The following is a 20,506-nucleotide window of genomic DNA, read 5'->3' as shown; positions in this document are numbered from 1 at the left end:
GAAAGGTCATGATGTGGAGGAGGCCAGACATGAGCAGCATCCATGTTCGTCCTCTGAACAACAGTCCTCCCTTCATTTTAGCTGGGCATACAGCAATCCAATATAGAGACTGTATTTCCCACCACCCTTGCAGCTGGGGTATGGCCATGTGACCAAATTTTGGCTAATGGGGTACAGGAAAAAAATGATGTATGCAATTTCTGGGTCACATTTTTATGAGCTTTCTCTCAGCCCTCTCTTTCCCCTGTCCCCCTGGCTGGCAAAAGGGGACAATAGAAGCAGCCACCTTAGGCCCAGAGATGCAGGCTAGCTGTTGAGACTGGAAGAGCCAACCCTCCAGCCGGGGACCCTAGATGAGCTCACAGAGCAAGATGAACTACCTGCCCTACAGGGCTTCTTCTGGGCTGTTACCTGAGAGGGAAGTGAATTTTTACCTTGTTTTGGTCATTGTATTTGGAGGTCTTTATCATAGCAGCTTAATTTCTATCTTGGCTCTTTCAGTGTAGAAGGAGATAAGCCCTGGGCTGGCCACCTGGCCTTGACACTGGTATACAGCTGACTAGATCCACAGTCCCAAGGTGAGGACTTCACATATTCAGCTGACCGGTGCCCCCCTAACCCACAAACCTAAGTATTGCCAGCCAACCAGCAACATCGGGAGACTGCTTTTCTAAGAGGAGACAGTCTTTGGCTTTAAAAGATTTACACCAGTTGTCCTCCCCAATCTTACCACCGAGCCTTGACTTTGTGCTAGGTATTTGGTCCTTGCTGGGCAGCAAAATCTTCCCTGGTAATATTCAGTATTTGGTCTCTAAAAGTTTTTGTGTTTCCCTCATCAAAGTTTTGCACAGAGAAACCAGGGAGGCCTTTAGCCATTATTACAAATTCAAGGCCATCCAGAAAGTGTTCCAGAGCATAGGCAAAGTCTCCCAATAGTTGTCCTCAAATTTTAGTGGCAGTGAAATCATCTGGGGGAGTTTATTTAAAATTCATAATCCCAGGAATTTCTCAAGGAATTCTAACTCAGTAGGTCTGGAGTGGGATCAGGGAATCTACATTTTGAACATGCCACATGGCAGATTCTAACGCGAGCATTTTGTGGCCCAACTTGGAGAAACTCTGGTTTTTATAGTCGTCATAAAGACTGTGTTATTATATGCAAACCAGACATCAGGAACATGCACTGAATCTCTCTTAATTCAGTGCTTCGGTCCTTGATCAAATGTCTAGAGTCAATGCTCGTTCCAGGGGTGTAAGTTAGGATAACGAGGACACTGGGATCTGTAACGTCACAGACTGATGGAGGCCTTATTAGGGAAGGGGAACAGACTCGTTGGATGGGGGTCAATTCCATTTTAGCCAAGTTGTGTTGGAAAAGTTGTTAGCATATCCAAACGGAAATGCTGAAGTGGTGGGAACCGGACGATTCTTCCGAGGCTACGCTTCTCTACAAAGCTTTGCTGCCCATCAGCAATGAGGGCAGTGAGCGCTCATACGTGTATTAACTTCAGTAGCTTGTTAAAGCGGTCCACTTCTTGTCCAAGCACGGTAGTCAAGGAGTTAAGGCGTCCTTGAGGATCCCTGATGAAAAGGCTCTCCGATGCACTCTCCATTTCTAGTGTTTCTGAAACACACACAGCTGATTCCTCAGATTGATCATCATGGATGGCTGTCCTCCTAACACTGCTATTGTCATGCACTTAGCTTAACTCTTACAAAGCCGATGACTTCTGCACCTGGGCCGGGGCTGAATGGGAGTCAGGCCCCGCACAGACCTCAGTGGCAAAAGGCCATCAGGACAAGCGGTTACCTGGCAGGTGAGGGCCATCCCTGGGACCAGAGGTGCCAGCGACCCTGAGTTTTCTCTGCCATGCAGGCATGTAAGCCGCCCTCTTCCCTGCACACGTGCACTGCATTTCAGAGACGAGGGGGTGGGTGGGGGGAGAATGAGGGATGAGGCAGGTGTAGAATTTATCTTGTTCCTGAGCATTATTCAAAGGGACTGACTCAGTCATTAGGCCCATGGTTCAGGCTGGATCGAAAGTTCTGCTCTTCCTTTTCCCTACAGTCTAGCAACTTGAGGCTCGTAGAAGCAATACAAAAATGAAGGACCAGCATTTTGCCTGCATGTCTGAGTAAAGTGTTAGTGAGTGGCTCTGAAGTCCATATACTGAATTCCTTCTGAATTTGCATTTTCACTGCTCTAGAAAAATCACACAGCGGTGTGGGTGAGTCTAGTCTCGCGTCATCCCCAGTGCTGTGCTCACACGTCCCGGGTCCCCTCTCAGCCCCTGAGGGGCTATTCCAAACCCTCAGGTCTCTTACTGAACCAGTCACATCCCTGTCCCCTTTGCCTTAGCAGACGGCATTGCTTATTTCACGCTGAAAGTATAAGCTGTATTAAGCTCAGAGAGAAAAATCTCCTAGGTGTCAGTGGAACTCTGTGAACCAAGTACACAGTCTTCCAGCCAGCCACCTGCCTATGCATCCCTTTTCCACCCAGCCCTCCATCTCATATTTGTTAAAAATCGCTTCCTAAACTAACTGACACAGTTTGCTTCACCATCAACAGAACCCTCTACTCAGAAGGCCTCTTTTGAGGGCCTGTTTTGGGAGGAGACGACTGGCTTCTGAGGTCACACAGGCCTTTTCTTCTGGGGGTCTTAGGAGGATTGGCAAGACTCTGTCTGTTGTATGGTGATATAATAAGAAATAAATATTTTGGTCTTTGTCCCTGGTTCCTCCTGGCTGGAGCCCCCCAGACCCTTGTAATTTCCTAAGTAATAAGAGGGATGGGAGCATCATTTTTTATATTTGGCTTTGACCCTGGCTCCTACAATAGCCTCTGAGTGTTAAAGGTGAAAGGATCGTCTTTTGTTATTCATAACATAAGCCTGGGTCTTTGTTAATGAGATGGCTTTGGACGGCCTCTAAGGGTGGGGGGCTCTTTGTCAGGGGAACCAACCAATGGGATTAGACTGTCGGAACTTTCAGCTTCCCCCTCTGACCTCTTGGGAAGGGAGAGGGGCTGGAGATTGAATTAATGACTAATGGCTAATGATTTAGTCAATTATGCCTAATAATGAAGCTTCCATAAAAACCCTAACTGAAGGGGTTTGGAGAGCTTCTGTGCACTAGGAGGGTGGTGTACCCTGACTCCATGGGGACAGAAGCTCCTGCTCTTGAGACTCTTCTAGACCTTGCCCCATGTACCTCTGCATGTGGTTGTTTATCTGTACCCTTTATTATATCTTTTATTATAAACTGGTAAATGTGTTTCCCTGAGTTCCGTGAGCCATTCTAGCAAATTTTAAACCTAAGAAGGGGGTTGTGGGAACCCCCAAATTATTGCGGGTTAGTCAGAAGTATAGGTCACAACTTGGGACTTGAGATTATCATCTAAAGTGGAGGGCAGTCTTATGGGATCGAGTCCTTAACCTGTGGGGTCCACGCTAACTCTGGTTAGTGTCATAATTGGATTGTAGGATACCCAGTTGGTGTCCAGAGAGTTGGAGAATTGCTTAATGTAAGGGAAAAGCCCACACATTTGGTGTCAAAAGTGTTGTGAGTAGAGAGAGAAACACAGTTTACTTTTACATTAGACTAAGAAATGTAAATCTACAGTCACTCTAAGAAAAGTGTGAGAGTAGATCTCTGATCATTTGGGAAGATTCCTTAACTCACCAGAAAACAAGGTGATAATAATTTAGCCATTTCTCTTGAATCTAGAAAAAAAATGACATGGATTCTAGAGGAGGGCTGTCTAATGGCACATTTTACAATAACGGAAATGTCTTCGATCTGTGTTGTCCGATACAGTAGCACTCAAAATATGGCTAGTGCAACTGAGGAAATGAATTTTAAATTTTACTTATTTATATTTAAGTAGCCACTTGTGGCTAGTGGCTACTGTCTTGGGCAGCACAGGTCTAGAGGCACAGGGAAGCTCAGAAAAAAGTCTAGTTAAAGTTTCATGGGGCTAGCAATCAACTTGCACCTAATGCTTCTGGCAGTTGGGTTGTTGAGATGCTCAAGGCTTCCATGGAGAGCTCCGAGTCAGAAGTGCTCTCTACATAAAGAAAAGTGTATGTAATAAAGCATATTTGGATACCTGCTCATCACTCAGCTTTCTGAGTTTATTCCTGAAAGTCCTATGATGTACAGAAGCCAGGGATTATTTATTACCTGGAACTCTGGTCCGGACTGAAGCAACAAGTTCTTGGACAATTTCATCATTGCTTTTTCCCTCTCCACCAGATGACGACCTTGGCTGAACTTCAAGTATGGTGTTGATTAAAGTGTTGGTCTCTTTGTACTGTAATGTTGGGAAGAGACAGAACAGTGAAGGCTCGAATTCTCAGAAAATAATTTACAGTACAATTTACTTATAGAAATGGCAATTGTCAAAAAGGGAAAACTTTTATGTTGAAGATAGAATTGGTAAAATGTGCTCATTGGAAATGCATTGGAACAATGTGGGGGTTAAAGCGCATTGCCCTTCCTGGTTACACAGTCAAAAATCCATGTATGACTTGATTCTTCAAAAATGTAACCACTAATAGCCTACTGTTGACTGGAAGGCTTACCAATAACATAAACAGTTGATTAACACACATTTTGTGTATGTATTATATGCTGTATTCTTAAGTAAGCTAAAGAAAATAAAATGTTAGTAAGAAACTCATAGGGGCGCCTGGGTGGCTTAGTCGGGTAAGTGTCTGCCTTCGGCTCAGGTCATGATCTCAGGGTCCTGGGATCGAGCCCCGCATCGGGCTCCCTGCTCAGTGGGGAGCCTGTTTCTCCCTTTCCCTCTGTGTGCTCGTTTACTCTCTCTCTCTCTCTTTCAAATAAATAAATAAATCTTAAAAAAAAAGAAAAAAATTCCGTGTATAAATGGGCCACACAGTTCAAACCTGTGCTGTTCAAGGGTCAATTGTACACAGTGGTCAGTGTTATATTTAAACATTTTTGGTTGAACAATAATGTGAATGTACTTAATGCCACTGAACTGTATACTTAAAAATGGTTAAAAGGGTAAATTTTATGTTATATATATTTGACCCTAATAAAAAATGAATAAAAATTTTTTAGCTAATCATTTAAAAGACAGTTTATAAAAATGAAGAAGAAATAATGAGAATGCTGTTTTGAAACATACTTTTATTTAAATAACATTTTTTTCAACTAGAAAAGTGTTATGGCTTATTATAGAAAATTTAGAAACTACAGAAAAGTATAAAGAAAAAATAAATATTCGTGATCCTGCTTTTCAGAGATATTTATAACTTTACCCCCCACTTGGACATTTTCTCTGTATATGTGCATCTAATTTAAAAAACTGAGCCCATACAATTTATATAGTATTCATTCTTTTTCAATTTCATGAACATTTTTCTCCTATCACTGACAAATCTTCCTGAATCATGCTTTAAGTGACTGTGTGATACTTGGTGGTATGAAGAGCCATAGTTAATATAGTTGTTTATCTACTATATTACTACTAGATATGTTTTGGACATTTCTAGTTTTTAGATTTTATAGAACTTGGTGAATAGAATATCTGTATATGAATTTCACCCACTATATTTGAAATTCTTTAAATGATGTATTTCCAAAAGAATATTTTTAAAATGGGTATTACTATATTGATTTCTAAAAACACTGTATCAGTTTATACTCCCAACAATAGTGTATCAGAGGACCTATTTTTATCTTTGCAAGAATTAATATCTTTGCTTAAAAATCTTTTCAAATTTAATAGGTAAAAAGTTTCTCTCTCTCTCTCTTTTTTTTTGCTCTACTTGGAGGGTTATCAGAGTTAAGCATTTTATTTTATTTTTTTCAGAGTTAAGCATTTTAAAAATATGTTCATTGGTCATCTGTATTACATCTTTATAAATTACTCATGTATTTTGCACACTTTCGATTTTTAGTCTTTTTGTTACTGATTTATGAGAGATAATTCTATAATAAGAATAATTAACTTCTTTCCCCCCAATTCTTTTGTGGTAAAATACATGTAACATAAAAATACTGTCTTAACTATCTTTAAGTATACAGTTCAGTGGTATTAAATACATTAATAAAGTTGTGCAACCATCACCACTATCCAGCTCCATAATTCTTTTCATCTTGTAAAACTGAAGCCCCTTACCCATTAAACAGTAACTCCTCATTTCTCCCTTTTCCCAGCCCCTGGCAACTACCATTCTACTTTCTGTCTCTAGGATTTTTGACTGCTCTAAATACCTCACATAAATAGAATTATACAGTATTTGTCTTTATGTGACTGGCTTATTTCACTTAGTATCATGTCTTCAAGGTTCATCCATGTTGTAGCATATTACAGAATTTCCTTCCTTTTTTTTTTTTTTTTTTAAGATTTTATTTATTTGACAGAGAGAGACAGAGCGAGAGAGGGAACACAAGCAGGGGGAGTGGGAGAGGGAGAAGCAGGCTTCCCGCGGAGCAGGAAGCCTGATGCAGGGCTCAATCCCAGGACCCGGGATCATGACCTGAGCTGAAGGCAGACGCTTAATGACTGAGCCACCCAGGCGCCCCAAGAATTTCCTTCCTTCTTAAGGCTGAATGATACTCCATTGTATGTATATATCATTTTTTTGCTTATTATCTGTCAAGGGACACTTGGGTTGCTTCCACGGTTCAGCTATTGTGAATAATGTTGCCGCTGACCAGGGAGCCTGATGCAGGGCTCAATCCCAGGACCCTGGGGTCATGATCTGAGCCAAAGGCAGACACTTAGTGGACTGAGCCACCCAGGCGCCCCTATTTTTGGACATTTTAATCTCCATTCTGGAAAGTTTAAGTTTGTCCTTTATATCACATGTGTGATAATCTATATACCAGTCCTGGTCTGTAAGCCTCCAGGGTAGTTTTTAATTCTGCTGTGGTATTTTTAGTTTCCTTGAAAGATTTCATTCTCAGGCATCTCATGGCATCCTTTGTGTGTGTGTGTGTGTGTGTGTGTGTATCAGCCTATTCTCAAATTCTGGCTTTCTCTTTCTCCAGGCTAGGTCTTCTACCCTACCTCAGATGCCAAAACACATTGTTTATTTTTTTTGTTTTTGCAGCAGGTGATTTGCAGAGGGCAAGTCTGTATCTTCTGGATAGTGTTTTCTATCCTTTATCCTTTAGTATGTTTTTTCCTACCTATTTATTCAGGCTCTGTTGTTTTATTCTTTCCATTTATTCAGCCTCTAATGAGAAAAGAGATAACAGATATCTGTTTGTGCATAGTCTATACAGATGGCCTTTGACTTATGCTCATTATTGTCTTAGGAGGCAATCTCTGCCTTGTATCTCCAATTGATGTGCACAGGTCAAGGTCCAATTTTCTTTACTAGTTTCTAATAAGCATCTAAGTAGGTATAGTTTGCGGAGTGAGGAAGGAATCATATCTTAATTAAAGACTCTATTGGGGCGCCTGGGTGGCTCAGTTGGTAAAGCGACTGCCTTCGGCTCAGGTCATGATCCTGGAGTCCCGGGATCGAGTCCCGCATCGGGCTCCCTGCTCGGCGGGGAACCTGCTTCTCCCTCTGACCCTCCCCCATCTCGTGCTCTCTCTCTCTGTCTCATTCTCTCTCTCAAATAAATAAATTAAAAAAAAAAAAGACTCTATTGATGGCAGGCAGAATTAGCTAACCTAAAGCAGCTAATCAAAGAAATCTGTTGGCTCATACACTGGGAAGAAGAGAACACAAGTCACACGGGTCTCAGGCATGAATGGATCTAATGTTTTCTCACCAGTACATGCTTGGTTGTTTCTCTCTTTCCTATGGCAGATGAGCTTCTTCTGTGTGGTAGGGGGAATGGGTTGAGCGTCAATGATAAGGCCACAGACAGCTCCAGATATGCAGTGTCCTAGCCAGTGATTCCAAAGGAAAGAGAAATCCCTCTCCCAATCCTAGCATCTATATATACTAAAGCTTAGGGAAGAATTCTCATTCACCCAAGCTGGTCCATGTACCTGTTCTTTGGACCAATTCCAGTGGCTAGGTGATGGAGTACTGCCTTTGGCCAGGCCTGAGTCACATGCCCACCTCTGAAGGTAAGGAGGTCTTACCAGAATTTCATGGAATGAGGAAGGGGCTGTTATCCCAAAAGGAGGAGATTGGGAGTGGGGCATATACTCTACCAGAAAAATGGAGGAAGGGAGGCTAGACTGAAAAGCGTACCACCGTGCTCACTACATGCCTGCTGTCTCATTCTCAGTCATTGTGAACCAATGGAAAACACAAAACTACACTCCTCGGTGCACACTGCCAAGAGTGTTACCTCTGCCAACAATGCTGTATTTCTCACAGGATGCAGCAAGTCTTACAATACCTACACTCCCCTTTCCCTTCTCCCCCCCACCCCGCCCCATGCCCCACCCACTCCAGAACAAACTGTCAGATATGAGTGAATATTAACACTTGTTTGGCCACCTCTTTTTCTTCCTGAAAGCAGAATAATGAAAAACAAGATAATATTCTAACTCCTTGCTAAACAGCAAAGCAATTTTTTATGGCAGAGAACCATGACATAAGGTGGCAGAGCATTGACCTCCTGGGTTTTTTTCTGGAAGTTCCACTGTTGTTTCTTATGGATTCAGTGATATCTAGGTAGACCTCCCCCTCTAACACTTGTATGGGCAAAATTTAAGTTGAAAGGAAGATGATTCCCTTCACCCTTGTGAGCCAAACCTAGTCTCCAACCTTTATAGTATTCCAGGCCCCAAGCGACAGACCTTAGTTCATGACTTTGGTTCATCCACAGATTCCTGACCATGGCAGATGAATAAACCGGAAAGGTATGTAGTGCACAGGCAATGGAGGAGCCTCAGGTGCCATGCTGACAAACTTGGACTACCCCTAGGTAATGGTGGGGCATCAGAAGGTCTTAGAGGAGTGAAATGATCCAGTCTGCTCTTTGGACCTATTGCTGGTGTCTGGCACTGTGACCTGATGGACCACAATTTTAAAGAACACTGTTTTATCTGTCTTGGATGTTTGTTATTGTACTTTTATAACTTAATCATCTGTGGATCCATAAACCTTTGTGTAATATGATACAGATTTGCTCAGTGTGGAGGGAAAAGGGCAAAAGAGAAAGGACTGTCTGGATTATCGTCCAAATTCCCAAGTTAAGGTGGACTAGTGGGTAGAAGGCCGGGAGGTGGGGGAGTGGCCAGTGACAGGGAAAAATGCATGGATCTTAGGATGCTGTGAAGGATCCAGAGGGAACAGGCTAAATTGGAATCGAATGCTGAAGTTGAGGTGAAACATTTACTTTGGTTATTTAAGGATATAATAATTTATGGGACTAGTGAGATGATTATTGATGTTTCAAGTTTACATACACAATATGAAAATGTATTTTAGGCTAAAAGGCCACATACCTGGAAAACTAGGTTGGCATTTTCATGCATTCCAAATATTTCTGGGTCATCCATCAAAGGCAGATTTTCAATGTAGTCCTTAAACTCTTGTAGGCTGTCAGCCAAAGGTGCAAAATAGATGCCTGTTTATTGAAAACACAGAAGGCAGATATGTTTCAAATAGACTAGCTTTGTACCACCAATGTTAGTCCTTCTCTGCCTGTTCAGATGGTGGCTATAATCAAGTGCCTTCCACAGAAAAGGGGATTGTTTTCCCCACCCTCCTTGCCTTCATTACTGTGCCTGGTCGCTTTCCCTTTTCTTGAGGCCTTGAGCATGTGATTAGTCTCCTACTCTTTCAGGGTGTCTCCTCCAGAACCTTTCAAGATTCTGGGAATCCAGGGATGTGCTGCTGAAAGCCATGCCTTGGTAAAGGGTTCCAAATTTATAGAACTTTGAAAACACATTTAGACCAAATACAACCCATTTTAGAGCAAATAATTCAAGTGGCTACTGCACAAAAGATATTTTCGTGCTTTAACTGCCAAGCCACTTTTGGAGATGGTCAAGCGTGGGGCTGGGGCGGGCGGGCGTGGGGACTGGGCTGTGATGACTGGACACCGAGAGCTCCTGGATGAAAAACTGAGAGATGCCGCCAATGACATTTTGCAAAAGGTCCTTTCCGGAATATTGAAAAGTCATTCACCTGATTCCGAATATTTATAATCCTCTTCTAATGTTTCAGGAGAAAAGAACCTTTTTAAGACCGTACGAAGGCATCTTTGATCCCAGGTATCTGTAACTCTACCACCATATGTAATTTCACCTGAAAAGGAGTTTGCATTTTTAAACATATTTTTTATTGATATGCTTAGCCAAATTCCAATAGGTTTATTTATATGCACATTTATTTGGAACTGAAAGTGAAAAGAGCATATCAGAGTTTCCTTCAGAGAATAAAAGGCAGGAAAAAACCTAGTATATGTACCCTACCCTATTTATTTATTTATTTATTTTTTAAAAAGATTTTATTTATTTATTTGAGAGAGAGAGAATGAGATAGAGAGAGCATGAGATGGGGGAGGGTCAGAGGGAGAAGCAGACCCCCTGCCGAGCAGGGAGCCCGATGCGGGACTCGATCCTGGGACTCGATCCTGGGACTCTAGGATCATGACCTGAGCCGAAGGCAGTCGCTTAACCAACTGAGCCACCCAGGTGCCCCTACCCTAATTATTTTGCTTTCCCCAAATAACCAGAACCAAAGCCACCGAGCTCTATTTCTTTCTTTCTCTTTCTTTCTTTTTCTTTCTTTTCCTTCCTTCCTTCCTTCCTTCCTTCTCCTCCTCCTCCTCCTCCTTCTTCTTTTCCCCCCTCCTCCTCTTTCTCCTCTTCTTCCTCTTCTTCTTTTGCTGCAAAATACTGATTTTGGGTCTTATTCCATCATTGATTACAGTATTCTAAAACATATACACTTCCTATGCAACACTGATTCTTTCTGAGGCCAGTAAATGAACCAAAACATTTACAAGACATTGAAACTGTATGCATACTTTATAATTATTAAAATTAAGCTAGGAAGGAAAGATAGGTCCAAGGTGAAAGAGACAACTTGCCTCACAGAAATTATGTTGTGGGGAATTAAAACTTATTAGTACCCCATCTCTTTTTTCACAGAGAAGCTACTTTCAGCATGCTCCACAGTCATCCCAAAATTCTAAGAGGAATGATATTTTTCTTCTTTGGAATAATATCATTGCTGATATAATTCCTTGGGAAAACTCCAGATCCATTGCTACATTTCATTATTTACCACTGTAGTGTTCCCAGAAGGATTTTACATATGGTACTGACACTCAACTTCTGGATTCTCTGAATGTTCAGCCATTCTGAGATGTTTTTCATTCTCTTTCAAGCTGAGATGGTTGGTGAAAGAAAGTTATTTCAGTCTTTGGAATCTCAATAATTTATTTCTTCTAAGGGAGCAATGTCTTTACTTGCACCTCTCATAGGGACACTTATTTTCCCTCTCCTGTTGAAGCATTTTTGGTCTGTCATGTTGGATCAACCACTCAGGGGGAGGGGAGAGGAGGTAGAGTAGGTATTACAGCTGGTGGTCAAGTAGCTAAATCTCCGTATTAGCAATTCTAAGAGGGAAGAAAGAGATGCTGTTGTAATTTACTGGGTATATTCTTCTGTCACCTTCTAGGAAGTCTTGGAACACAAAGTTCGGTTACATCTTTGTAGTGGGTCCATCAGGTCTGGGCCTAAATTGAGGCTCCTCTTGGATCTTTGGGGCTGGATGGGAATGTAAGCTCAAGTTTCTCCAACTGCATGATGGTGTCTGGAAAAGGAGGATGGCCAGGAAAACTAAGACTTCTATAGTTGGTAGGTGGTGAGAGGAAAGAGTTGCCCTAAAGTACTTTTTTTGTCACAAAGGACAATATCTGCATTTTGAGAAGCAGCACAGAAATATTTTCCTTACAAATCATCAGACTTTGTGCTTCTCCATCCAGATTGAGTTTTACCCTTTTCTTGGATCAAACTGAGTAAATAATTTTGACTCAGAGTAGATGACCCACTTTTGGGCTCAATTTTAGGAAGGAGTCTTCTGGGTTTGGTCTTCCCAGAAGAGGGACCTGAGGAGGAAGTGTCCACCATACATGCCCACCACCTGTCCTGGCCCTGACATCACAGTCCCCGAGGGTCTCGTTGCAGATTCCAGTGTGGTGGCTTCCCCCTTCTCTTCCTCTTCTATCCCCAGAGGCTGGCTCAGGGATGGCCCAATACAAACTGGACAGGCCTTAGGTTTGGCTTTGTCCTTGTCTACTTTGAGCTTAGATCTGTCTCCTGGAATTATGTATTGCTATACCTTACACTATAAAATTTTAAGACCTTCCCCACCCCCAAATACCTTCTCATATTTAAAGCCTCCTCAGTATTTCTGTTTATTCTCTCCTGTTTATTTTTTTTTTAAGATTTTATTTATTCATTTGAGAGAGAGAGACAGAGCACAAGCAGGGCAAGGGGCAGAGGGAGAGGAAGAAGCAGACTTCCTGCTGAGCTGGGAGCCCAACATGGAGCTCGATCCCAGGACTCTGGGATCATGACCTGAGCTGAAGGTAGACACTTAGCCATCTGAGCCACCCAGGTGCCCCTATTCTCTCCTGTTTAGTTTCCCCACTGGTGTTTCTGTATCTTCTTGTTCAGTCCTTCATGTTGCTTTTATTATAGCTTTGTAAATTATTGTACCTCTTTACAGCCTAAAGGACTATGATTGCCAATCATTGATTACAAAGTAGAACCAAAATTTATTAACAACACACACAGGCCTTTCAGGTTGTGCCCCCAGCTTACCATTTTTAGTTTTGTTGAAGATAAAGCTCCCCTCCATGTATATCCCCTCTTCCTACTATGCACCAGCCCAACGGAATTGCTCACAAGTTCTACAGACAGGCCACACCTCAACCCGTTGGGCTTTTACATCATGATTCTCTCAGCCCAGTGTGCTCTCCTGCCTTTCCTCTCCCAGTGAGCCCAACTTAGCTCAATGTAGCTGTTCAGCACTTAGCTCCCAGCAGAGCTCTCCCAGATTCCCCTGGGGTAGTGTTGTTCCTTCCTAGTTCCCACAGCATTGCGCAGACACTTCTGATTTGGTTATTATCCTAACGTAGAGTTTATTCATTATCTCCACCCTCCATGCCATGAGTTTTTGGCAGGCAGGGTCTATGTCATCTTTGTATTTCTAGCATCTCTTGTAGTAGTATTAGGCAGTATTTTCTGGATTAATGCATAAATGACTGCCGAAAATACCACCCTATGGATAAAGCATTCATTGCCTTTTTGCTCCTATCCATTTTTTAAAAACAGCTTTAATAGAGAGCTATAATTTAAAAATCATAAAATCCACATAAAATTTACATGTATAATTCAGTAATATTTAGTAAACCTGCAATGTGTGTGTAACCGTCACCACAATCTAATTTTAAAACATTTGTATCATCCCCCAAAAGAAATCTTGTGCCCCTTCTCAGTCACTCCTCATTCTTGCCCCTGCTCCATGCAACCAGGAATTTACTTTCTGTCTGTATACATTTGGTTTTTCTGGAACTTTCATATAAATGGAATCATACAATGTGGTATTTTGAGCTGACTTAAAAAAAAAAGACTATTTTAGAGAGAGAGGGAGGGAGGGAGAGAGCGAGCAGAGGGAGGGGTAAAGGGAGGGGGAGAGAGAATCTTAAGCAGGCTCCCCGCTGAGTGTGGATCCCAACTCAGGGCTCAATCCCAGGACCTTGATATCAGGACCTGAGCCCAAATCAAGACTTGGATGCTTGACTGACTGAGCCACCCAGGTGCCCTGTGCCTGACGTTTTTACTTAGCATAGAGTGTATGGGGTTTACCTATGTTGCAGCACGTATCCATACTTTATTCCTTTTTATGGCTGGATAGTACATTGTGTGGATACGCCACATTGTTTTTCCATTCACCAGCTGATGGAAGTTCAAGTTGTTTCCACTTTTTGGCTATGAAGCAGTGCTGTTATAAACATGTACAAAGTTTTTGTGTGGACATGTGTTTTCATTTTTTTCCTGGGTATATACCTAGGAGAGGAATTTCTGGGTCATAGAGTAAGTCTATTTTAAAAATCTTCCAAAGTAGTGGCACCATTTTACATTGCCACCAGCAATGTATGAGGGCTCCACTTTCTCCATATCCTCACCAACACTTTGTTACTCTTTTTTCGTTGTTTCATTTTTTAATTATAGTCATCCTAGCCGGTATAAAGTGGTATTTCATTGTGGCTTTAATTTTCATTTCCTTAATGATGGAGCATCTTTTCATGTGCTTTTTGGGCATTTATATGTCTTCTTTGGTGAAATGTCTGTTCAAATCTTTTGCCCATTTTTAAATTGGTTTATTTTTCTTTTCACTGTTAAGTTGTAAGTGTTCTTTATATACTTTGTATACAAGTGCCTTATCAGACATATGATTTGCAGATATTTTCCTTCAGTCTGTGGCTTGTCCTTTCACTTTCTTGATGGTATTTATTGAAGTATAAAAGTTTTAAATGTTGATGATGTCCATTATTATTTTTTCTTTATTGCTTGTGTTTTTTGCATATCTAATAAGTCATTGCCTAGCCCAAAGTCACAAAGATTTACTTCTATGCTTTCTTCTAAGAGCTTTATAGTTTTAGCTATTACATTTAGCTCTTATAGGACTCATTTTGAATTAATTTTTGTGTATTATATGAGATAAGGATCCAAATTCATTCTTTTGCAGTTGGATATCTAACAGTCCCAGCATCATTTGTTGAAAAAATTATCCTTCCTCCATTGAGCCGCCCTGATACCTTTGTTGAAAGTAAGCTGATCATCAATATAAGGTCAGTTGTCCATCACCATTTTATTAAGCAGTGTTGGCCCCACTGGAGTAGTGGAGTGCTGGAGGCCAGAGTATAAAGTAGCCCCCTAGATTCCAAGACCACCCCTTTTGGTCCACTCTGAGGATGGTCTTCATTCATTTTCACTGTTGTTTCACTGCCCTCCATTTCCAAGGTTTATTTGCCTTTCAAGGCTCTAGGTCACCTGAACCCTCTCTGTTCTTCCCCATTTCCCTTACTCACCAGTAAAAACCACCCATTCCCATTCTGCCCCTTTTCAGAGTGCTCTTCTTCCCCCCACTTCCCAGTGCAAATCATTTCTTCATTTTTCGGGCCTACATATTCCACATTGGACCTAATTTTTTGGCACAAGGTCCCATGTGGCCACAATTAGTATTTGCTAAAAATTGTATTCCTGAAATATTTTTTCCTTTTTCACAAGTATACCTGAATCAACAGGTCTCTACTAGTCAAGCAATGTTCAGATTCTTTTGAATTTAAGAGCATACTCTCGAGGCTAGACTGACTGGATTTCAATCTTGGCTCCACCACTTACAAACTGTGTGCCTCAGTTTCCTCATGTATAAAATAGGTATATAACAGTCCTCACCTCATAGGGTTGTTGTGAGGATTAAATCTGCTAATTCTTGGGAAGTGCTGAACACAGTACTTGGCATGTATCAAGAGAGATATAAGGTTCTGCTATTATTATTTGGGAAAACATATGCCCATTTTCTATGTGTAAATATTCTCATGATATTCTTATCATGGTCTTATCTTTACAAAGGGACTATCAGAATCATCATCACCACTATCAAACACTGGGGAAAGGATGCCATCTTTATATGGGCCATGGCCTGGCCATGTGGGCATACTGACCAGTAATGTAAATCAACGCATCCCAGGGAATCTTTCCTTCTTGACAATAAAGGTTGAGGTTTAGTAAAGCACATTCCCTGTCACTGTCATTAAATTCATAGCAGATATTCCAACCAAGGGGGCCAAACTTTTTTCTCTCCTAGAAGGGAAAATGAAAATAGTCTTACATAAAATTTGATAAAATTAACTGTATAAAATATTGAGAAATTAAAGGTTTCTGTTGAAGTTGGGCATCCTCATTCTGTAAAATCAGTTAAGATCATGAAGTTCAACTTCATCTAGGCTTTCAGTTTGGCTTACAGCAAACATGGGTGGCATCTCTTCCCAGTCCTAGCTCTTCACCAAAATTTCCGAGAGAAAATTTGACATTACTGGAAATATGATAGATCTGTGAAAAGGACATTTGTCCTTCATGGTAAAATAAAATATTTCCCCATCAAAATAGGCAAAAAAGAAAAAAAAATTCTGACACTAATCATCCATCTGATGGCAAGAACTACTCTCTACTCTTCTAAGGCGTCTATCACCTAGGCTTTTCAGTCATGTCACAATGTGCTGATTACATACTGACTTCTCTGCAGTGACATCTTTTTTTTTTTTAAACTGGTACACAGAATCATAACCCTTGTTTCATGACTTCACATAGTGAAGTCTTTCCCTTTCCTCATTATCTCCCTATCCCATCTTAATTTCTTAATTCCAAACTAATGATTATATGAGAGGTCTCATATTCCCTCCTCTTGATCTTAAAATTTCCCTAGGTCTTGAACCACCTCCCTACCTCAGCTGTTTTTCTTTGTACAACGGGGGCCTCACACCTGGAGCCCCTGGTCCCAGCCTCACGGATCTCCTCTAGGATCTTGTTTACTTATTTATTTTGTATTTTGCATCTTTAATCTTTGTTTTTTTCTTTACAGGTTCTTTCTCTGGAGACCATACACATTTGAAACCCAGGCAGCCAGTCTAATCAAGACACCATGTAGAGACATGTAGTCAAAGAGTCAGAATTTAAGTGCAGGGTCACAGGATGGACACCAAATCACAGCAGTGAGCTTTGAGCAGAGGGAAGGAGAAAGTAGTACTGAGTTGAAGATCCTCTTTCAGGGGACTTGGGGCTCTGGTCACAGGGAAGAGGCTCTTAAGTGTGGTGAGCCCACTCAAATAGGAATAGGCAAGAATGAAACTATTGCAAGAAAAATAATGGACTGATATGTGCAAAGAAGGGATAATAAAAATAATCCTGAAATTATGGAGATATGAGACCACCGATTTCAGAAGTAGAGCCTGGAGGGAAGCAGATTTGGGAGTGAGGCATAGCTCAGGAGATCAATTTTGTGCTTTTGAATTTTTTTTTTTTAAAGATTTATTTATTTATTTGAGAGAGCGAGAACGAGAGAGAGTACATGAGAGGGGGGAGGGTCAGAGGGAGAAGCAGGCTCCTCGCTGAGCAGGGAGCCCGATGCGGGACTCGATCCCGGGACTCCAGGATCATGACCTGAGCCGAAGGCAGTCGCTTAACCAACTGAGCCACCCAGGCGCCCTTGTGCTTTTGAATTTAACCTTGTACATTTATCCAGGTAATGGTGTCCTTTGGTCAGATCAGAGTAGAGCTGGGAGGCAAAGCCGTGAGCTGCTGAGGTGAGGGGAGTACAGAGAAATCAGCCACTGAGGGAGAACAACTTGGGTTTAGATCCTGAACTGGGCCTCAGCACTTCACAATGCCACTTGTAAGCTCTCATGTAATTCCCACTTTTTAAAAAATTTATTAACATAATGCACTTTCTTGTTTCTACTAAAAAGCAAAAATTAAGTGTACCTGAATAATTGCATGGAAGAAGCAAATGCCAAATATTATTTGTCTCCATTTTCTTCCAAGTATATTTTCTTCAAAAAACGAAGGTGTCATTTCAGTAAATGCTCGTCTGATATTTGCACGTAGACCTTTCGGAGGCTCATTGGTTACCTGGATTCAGACACATATGTGGCAGAGAGGGCAATTTTATAGATTCACATTATTTCTGAATAACACACATAGACTGAAGCCATCGAGAGGATGTGGGGCATTCCTGGCATGTGGGGGCCTGCTCTGTATCTTGCTCAGCCTCAATCTCTGCAGTCGGGCCTCATGGGGTCTTTAGACCTACAGTCGGTGAACCGTCTTCACAAGAACCTCAGACAATTTCTTTTGGTGTCCATTTTTCTAAATATGGGCCAGAAAGTATGCTCAGGTCTGCAGCATTGGATTTTCCATGCATCCCAACATATGGCATCCCTTGATGACATGGGAGAGGGAAGGAAGAGGCATCTCTTGTTCCTGAGTGATCATTCATATGCAGAGGCTTCCTATATATTGGAGACTTCCAGCACTGAATTCCAGCAGCCATACTACCTGTAGGCCTTCCTATGTCTCACAAGCTGAAATAGCCTCTTAATTCTGGGAGGGGTTCCATTCTCACTACACTCTGCATCCTTGACATTTTTTCTTTTTTTTTTTTTTTAAAGATTTTTTATTTATTTATTTGACAGAGAGAGAGAGTGAGAACAGGAACACAAGCAGGGGGAGTGGGAGAGGGAGAAGCAGGCTTTCCGCTGAGCAGGGAGCCTGATGCGGGGCTCGATCCCAGGACCCTGGGATAATGACCTGAGCCGAAGGCAGACGCTTAACCGACTGAGCCACCCAGGCGCCCCCTTGACATTTTCTTATAGAGTTGAATGATCAACAGACTAGGGCGCACAAGGATGGGAGTGGCTTGGGAAACTGCCTGCGTGCTAGCAGGTGAAGGGATACTGACTTCCCCCTCCCCACCTGGGTCACCCACACTTTGATGTGGTCCTGTGTGGGGCCTGGGCTCTCCGGATGACTCGGGGAACACTCTGAGGCCAGTCATTTTGCACCATTCCAACCATGTGCATACGTTACCTTGACAGAATTTTGAAGAACTGTAACAGGAAATGTACTACTAGGCATGGAACTTAAAAAAAGTCGAAAAGTGTCCTTGATAGTAATAGCTGTTTAAAACAAAGACAACAAAAAAAGGAAAATGCTTAACTTAAAATAATACTTTTACATAACAAACGCTTATTATGGGATAGCAAAAAACCCGCTGTGAGCTCTGTTTAAAGGCTAGTTTAAGTCTTTTATGTTGTAAAATGTTCTAAAATGGAGGTGGGAGGAATTTTTATAGAAACTCTTAATACATGAAAATTTGGCAATCTAGACACTGGCATATCTGAGTAAAGAAATTAAGGACACATTAATTTTTAATACTTGGAGGTGTTAAGGGCCTTCCCTCTGAGATGGGGAAAATTTTCAATTAAAAAATAGGACTGTTACTGCCAGTGCTCATGAAGTGTTTTGTTTTATTTTTAAACAATTCAATTTATGGCAGATTGCATGAAAATGGTCAGAAAGCCTCATGGAGAAGAAAGGGATTTCTCCACTCTGCAGATAAGTTGCAAAGGGAATTGAGGGAGCAGGAGTATGGACAGGCTTCATGAGTAGCATGAAGAAGTTAAGTCAATATGCTTACTTTGTGAGCTTTGCACAGAAAGCCTAAGAAAATGAGTTCCCTTCTGGGTTCAAAAGGCTGAAGCAAAGTTGGGAAAAGTGTTGTTCCCATTATCGGAAGACGCAGGCATCATCCACGGATGACTTTCTCGATGCTGGTTTTTAAGTACATATTATGGTATTTCTCCAGCATTCCAGGCCTGCTCCCTCCTTAGGGTCTTCGCACTGGCTCTTCCTTTTGCCTGGAATGCTCTTCCTTTAGATTCCCTCACTTTCTTCAAGTCTTGGTCAAATGTTACCTTCTCAAAGAGGTTTACCCAGATCACACTGTTTAAATTGCTACCCACTCTTCCTCCCTATCACCCCCAACCCCCACCCATTTCATCCTGACCTTTCTGATCCTCCTTACTCTATTTTTTTCCAAAGCACTAGCCACATTCTATCATACCATAAAATTATTTATCATATGGTTTAATTATTGTTCGTCTCCCTTACTAACATTTAAGTTCTAGGAGGGCAGATATCTATGGTTGTTTTGTTCACTGTCCTACCTTAAAGATCTAGAACAGGGCATGGTACATGGTAGGTTCCCAAATATTTATTGAATGAATGACTACAGATTAAAGCTGAATTTATGCTTATTTTGGTAATCTAAATTCATGAACTATATTAAATAGCTAAAATTAAAAGGTAGTTCTAGTAAAATTCTAGAGCAACACTGAAGTTGCTTGCATGGTAAAAACTATTAGGTATAGAAGTCAGACATCAACCAAAGTCTTAGGGCTAATGAGATAACCAAAATAACCAAATTTTCAATAACCAAAAATCCAAAGCATGAAAAAGGCAGATTTAGAGAAGTACTTTTATTCATACTTTTTCTGTTATAATTGCAGAAAGCATCAAGAATATTAACTTTCACAGACATCATAGAAGTTTCGAACTGGAATGGAACCTCAGGAATCATCTTAGCATAGGGTTTCTAGTGAAGGTGCCATGTGGGCATCTTATGGCTGGGGAAACTGAGGCCCAGAGAGGAGACATGGTAGCACAGGCAGGGAGTAGTGGGGGCAGAACTCTACTCAGGTCTTAGAATTTCGAGTCCAGAGTTTTTGCTTCTTCCTTTGTTTCTTTTTTCTTTTGTTCACTTACTCTTTTCGGCTTATTACCTGAATATATTTTATTTTAAATGGGTTCAAGTTAAACATCAGAACTCAAATGGGTACATTACTAAATGATTGTACCAAGGGCCGGAAGACGATTTTTTTATCCATTTAAGCTTTGGTAAGCCAAAGGCCCTTCAAAACCACACCCAACTTCTGCTGGCTTCCATAGCCTGTCCAGCCTCCGGCATACACT

At 41.5% G+C, this 20,506-nt stretch overlaps 1 protein-coding gene across 1 annotated transcript in view; it reads right to left on the bottom strand.

Annotated features, from left to right (window-relative positions):
* Positions 1-20,506, bottom strand: part of DNAH6 (dynein axonemal heavy chain 6) — a 173,458-nt gene that overhangs the window by 11,952 nt on the left and 141,000 nt on the right. Inside the window, exons 54-60 of the mRNA XM_081797290.1 lie at positions 18,563-18,651; positions 17,459-17,605; positions 15,643-15,781; positions 10,086-10,205; positions 9,401-9,522; positions 4,186-4,315; positions 1,497-1,624 (exon numbers count right to left, since the gene is read on the bottom strand). Coding sequence (XP_081653416.1) covers positions 1,497-1,624; positions 4,186-4,315; positions 9,401-9,522; positions 10,086-10,205; positions 15,643-15,781; positions 17,459-17,605; positions 18,563-18,651 — 875 coding nt within the window. The remainder of the gene's footprint in view (positions 1-1,496; positions 1,625-4,185; positions 4,316-9,400; positions 9,523-10,085; positions 10,206-15,642; positions 15,782-17,458; positions 17,606-18,562; positions 18,652-20,506) is intronic.

The sequence above is a fragment of the Leptonychotes weddellii genome, chromosome 10, assembly GCF_054177405.1.
Source record: "Leptonychotes weddellii isolate Sample4059 chromosome 10, ASM5417740v2, whole genome shotgun sequence".
Taxonomy (NCBI): Eukaryota; Metazoa; Chordata; class Mammalia; order Carnivora; family Phocidae; genus Leptonychotes; species Leptonychotes weddellii.
This window is presented reverse-complemented; position numbering and strand designations above follow the sequence as displayed.